Genomic DNA, 4,417 nt, shown 5'->3' on the forward strand with positions numbered 1-4,417 from the left:
TTGGTGTACAGGCATTTCAGGGAGCGAGCTGAGCACACCGATTTCACCCCAGGGGGATGGGGGGCCTCCTGGTCTACCTCAACATTAGAGCGTTGCCCCAGTGGTGCAAGCCCATTTACTAGCCCATCCCCCTTCGAGGGGCAGGACGAGTGGAAACGGTCTCAAGTTGCTCCAGGGGAGGTTTAGATTGGAGATCAGGAAAAATCTCTTCACCAAAAGGGTTGTCAAACATTGGAACAGGCTGCCCAGGGCAGTGGTGAAGTCACCATCCCTGGAGGGATTTAAAAGTTGTGTGGATGTGGTGTTTAGGGACATGGGTTAGTGGTGGACTTGGGAGTACTAGGTTAACAGGTGGACTTGATGGTCTTCAAGGTCATTTCTAACCAAAAGGATTCTATGATGTCCCGGGGTCCCTCTCTCCCTCTGCATTCAGTGGGGAGACAAGGGAGTCTACTTGTCATGAGGGGCAAGTCAACACAGCTGAGAGGCATCATGCCCTCTTGCTCCCCTTGACCGAAAGGTAGAACAAAGGAGAACCCTGTGCACCTCTCCCCTATGACAGTGGAATCCTGAGCGGGAGTCTAGATCCCTTTAGCCCCCAGCAAGTTAGGAACCTTGGCCTCTGGGAAAGGTTTGGGGTTCCTATCTCCTCAACAGGCAGATCCTGGCACCCCTGAGGGTGATTCATCCTGCCCCACATTGCCAGACTCCTCTGCTTGCAGGAAATACCTTCTTTCTCCCCACTGACCATTCATGGAGTCTGGAAGGAGAAGCTTTGGCACATATCTCATTGTAGTTCTGCTCCATGAGTCTGAAGAGTTCACGTCTCATTCCCCTGGCTCATTTCCTCTCTTCCTAAGAGGGCAGCTCAGGGCTTTCATCCCCACAGGGCTTCACTTGCCCAGTGCTCACTCTGCAACACAAAGAGAGAGTCGAGCTGCAGCAGGAACGTTCAGGAGACTCTTCTATAAACCCAGGAGGCACTTCAGAGCTGGTGACATTCAAGTGCTGCTGACGACTCACAGAAAGAGATGCTGAGAGAAGAGTGCGAGGGCAGAGCCATGACTAAGTCACGGGTCAGGATCTGCAGGTAGAGTCAGACAGGGGAGGATGGAATGGGGAAGAGGCAGAGGATGGCACTCAGACCTCGCCTTTCATCCTCCATTGCCCTCAAAGGAAGGGTTGTCACATCAGGTTGGGGATTACAGGTAGGTGCTGGATTTGCTGAGGCAGGTGTGCTTAATGTGCCAGCAGCTCTTTGCACGGTGACAACTATGAAGTGAGACCATGTGTCTTGGTGCTGTCCTGCCCTGTGTGTCTTCTCGCTCCAGCTCACTCTTTCCTCTAGATACCCCCTCTGTGTCCTTGACACTGCTGAACAGAGTTACAGGCAGCGTGGTCGTCGGTGCAGAGTCAGAGCTGTGGGGCATGAGTGAATGGGCACTCTCACACCTCGGAGGACATGAAGAGGTTGGGGCAGAGTGTATATCAGCGTGCCAATACCTGTCCCTTAATTTCTCAACTCTCTTCATCTCCGTCTCTTTCTCCATCTTGCTGTATCTTAGGGACTGAATCACAAACAAGGCATCCCAGTGTAGGTGGAGGTGAATCAGGAACAAGGCATCCCAGTGTGGGTGGGGTGAATCAGGAACAAGGCATCCCAGTGTGGGTGGGGTGAATCAGGAACAAGGCATCCCAGTGTGGGTGGGGTGAATCAGGAACAAGGCATCCCAGTGTGGGTGGGGTGAATCAGGAACAAGGCATCCCAGTGTGGGTGGGGTGAATCAGGAGCAAGGCATCCCAGTGTGGGTGGGGTGAATCAGGAACAAGGCATCCCAGTGTGGGTGGGGTGAATCAGGAGCAAGGCATCCCAGTGTGGGTGGGGTGAATCAGGAATAAGGCATCCCAGTGTAGGTGGGGTGAATCACTGAGTAAAAAGGCTCCTCCATCCCAGGAACTCTCTGCACTGTCTAGGTGTCTGCCTCGGCCATCTCCAACTCGCTGTAAAAGGTATAAAATTTGAGACAGGGAATCATCAGGGACAGTGTCTTGTCTGACCCGAGTGTTGTGAAAGCCCAAAGAGGAGGTGGGTGCAAAGTGCTCTCTCGATCAGCCACGGATGTTCTCGGGGCAGGCAATCAGGCATGTGTCAGGCATTCACTGGAAACCTGTGCTTGATCATGATCCTGCACTGCCTCAGCCCCACACACCCTTGGGGCACTCCTCTGTCTTCATTGCAGTGCTGAAGAGGGAGCCCTGAGAAAGATGGGAATACTGAGGTCCAGGAGCTGTGCTGCTGCAGGGACGCAGCCCAAATGCGCTCAGAAATGGAAGGTGAGGAGCAAAAGATGTTCAGCAAATGTTCATCACCCCTGTCCTTTTCCCCTTCTCCTTGTGCAACATCACTTTTCCTCACTTGGCTTAGACAGCTCTTCTCTGGAATTCAGGTTTCCCTGCCCAAGTTCACATTTGCTTGTAAGTCTCCTCACAGACTCTTTGCAGTGTCTTCAACTACCAAGATGGTATCTCCTGGCCACTCTTGGTCAGTGGAAAGAGATGGACTGTCTAGGGACAGAATTATCTCATCAGAAAGCAAGTGTTTCAGGGAGCTGAGACCACTAATCCTGTTCAGTGCCTACTCTTCCTCAGTGTGAAGAAACAGTCTGTGGCATGATGTGTTCCCCTAAAGGCTTTTCTGCATGATGGGGCTTTTCTCTCTGGCCCATCTTTCTGTTCCTGGCAAGAAGGACCTGTGCTGAGTATGACTTTGTGTGTCGTAATCTAATGTGAGCAAATAAACATTCTTTTTCATTCCACAGAACCAGGCACTTCAATGCAGAAACTCTTCTCTCTAATCAGAGGAGGTTCTTCTCAGAAGAGCGGTTTGGCCCTCTTGAAGAACCTGTTACTGCCCTTTAACCAGGAATAATGCCCCTAAACCACCCGTGAATTCAGTCAAATGAGGGAAAACCTCCATGTTGTTTCTGTCAGTGGCTTCTTCCCAGTTCCTTTTTACAGTAAACACAGAAGTGCATGCCCTTCCTCAGGGTCCCTTCCTGCTAAGTGGGGCAAAGAAGGTCCTCCATGGAGAAAAAGGAATGGGACAACTGGACATCACCAGTGGAGTTCCTCCTGCTGGGACTGAGTAATGTCCCCAAGCTTCAGGTGCCTCTCTTTCTCCTCTCTCTCATGATCTACACGGTGACCACGTTTGGCAACATCCTCATTGTTGTGCTGATCGTCGCCGATAGGCATCTTCACACTATGTACGTCTTCCTGGGGAATTTTTCCAGTGTGGAAATCTGCTATACCTCCACTCTCCTGCCCAGGCTTCTGGCCAGCTTCCTAACCAGGAACAGAACCATTTCTGCTCCAGGCTGCATGACACAGTTCTTTTTCTTTGGCTGTTTTGCAGGTACCGAGTGTTACCTGCTGGCCACCATGTCCTACGATCGGTACTTGGCCATATGTCAACCCCTGCTCTATGCAAGCCTCATGACCTGGAAGGTCTGTCTCCAGCTGGCAGCTGGGTCTTGGCTAGCAGGATTACTAATGTCTGCCATAGTCACTGGACAATTTTCCGAGTTACAGTTCTGTGGTCCCAATGCAATTGACCACTTCTTCTGTGACTTTGCCCCATTGCTAGAGCTTGCTTGCAGTGACACCACGGCGCTTAGACTGGTTACTTTGGTAATCTGCTTTCTGGATGTAGTCTTCCCATTTGTATTCACACTGGTATCCTATATCTGCATCATAGCTGCGATCCTGAGGATCCCAACCACCATGGGGAGGCAGAAGGCCTTCTCCACCTGCTCCTCTCACCTCATTGTGGTCACTGTTTTCTATGGTACCCTCATCGTTGTCTATATGGTACCCAGAACAGCCTCACTGAGGCAGCTCAATAAAGTGCTATCCTTCTTCTACACCATCCTCACACCCATGGTCAATCCACTCCTCTACAGCCTGCGGAACAGGGAAGTCAAGGGAGCTCTTGGAAATGCACTCAGAAAAACTGTGGCCTGCATCGAGAGCTCATGCTAGTTGTGATCCACCAGGAATAAACAGGTTGTGGTTGTGTCAAGTGTGGACAACTCATAAGTGCATATATTTGTGTACCAGGTATATCTGTAGAGGTACAGAATCTTGTGACTGTTTGGGGAATGAGAAGTGGGAAAAGGCAATTTGTGTCTTAAAGAAATGTAGGTCTGGTGTCGAAGAGTGTAAAAAAATTCCCTTCCTTCTTTAAAGTAAACACATCTGTGATCCTGCAAGGGGGAGCTGTTGAAACACCACAGCTGCCCAGGAGTGGGAGAAAGCTTATCTAAACATGCTGTTTTCAATTACCCAGCCGAGCTGAGGAGTGGGATTCCTGCGTGTCTGGAATTCCTCCTGGCATCTCCATACTGACAGTGAGAAG

The 4,417-nt window shown here is 50.8% G+C and overlaps 1 protein-coding gene across 1 annotated transcript; it reads left to right on the forward strand.

Annotated features, from left to right (window-relative positions):
- The first annotated feature begins 3,084 nt into the window (after positions 1–3,084).
- Positions 3,085–4,041, forward strand: LOC137675502 (olfactory receptor 5AP2-like). Its single transcript, XM_068421633.1, has one exon. It carries the CDS (start codon positions 3,085–3,087, stop codon positions 4,039–4,041), a length of 957 nt encoding a protein of 318 aa, XP_068277734.1.
- Positions 4,042–4,417: the final 376 nt, after the last annotated feature.

The sequence above is a fragment of the Nyctibius grandis genome, chromosome 34 (genome assembly GCF_013368605.1).
Source record: "Nyctibius grandis isolate bNycGra1 chromosome 34, bNycGra1.pri, whole genome shotgun sequence".
NCBI classification, from domain to species: Eukaryota; Metazoa; Chordata; class Aves; order Nyctibiiformes; family Nyctibiidae; genus Nyctibius; species Nyctibius grandis.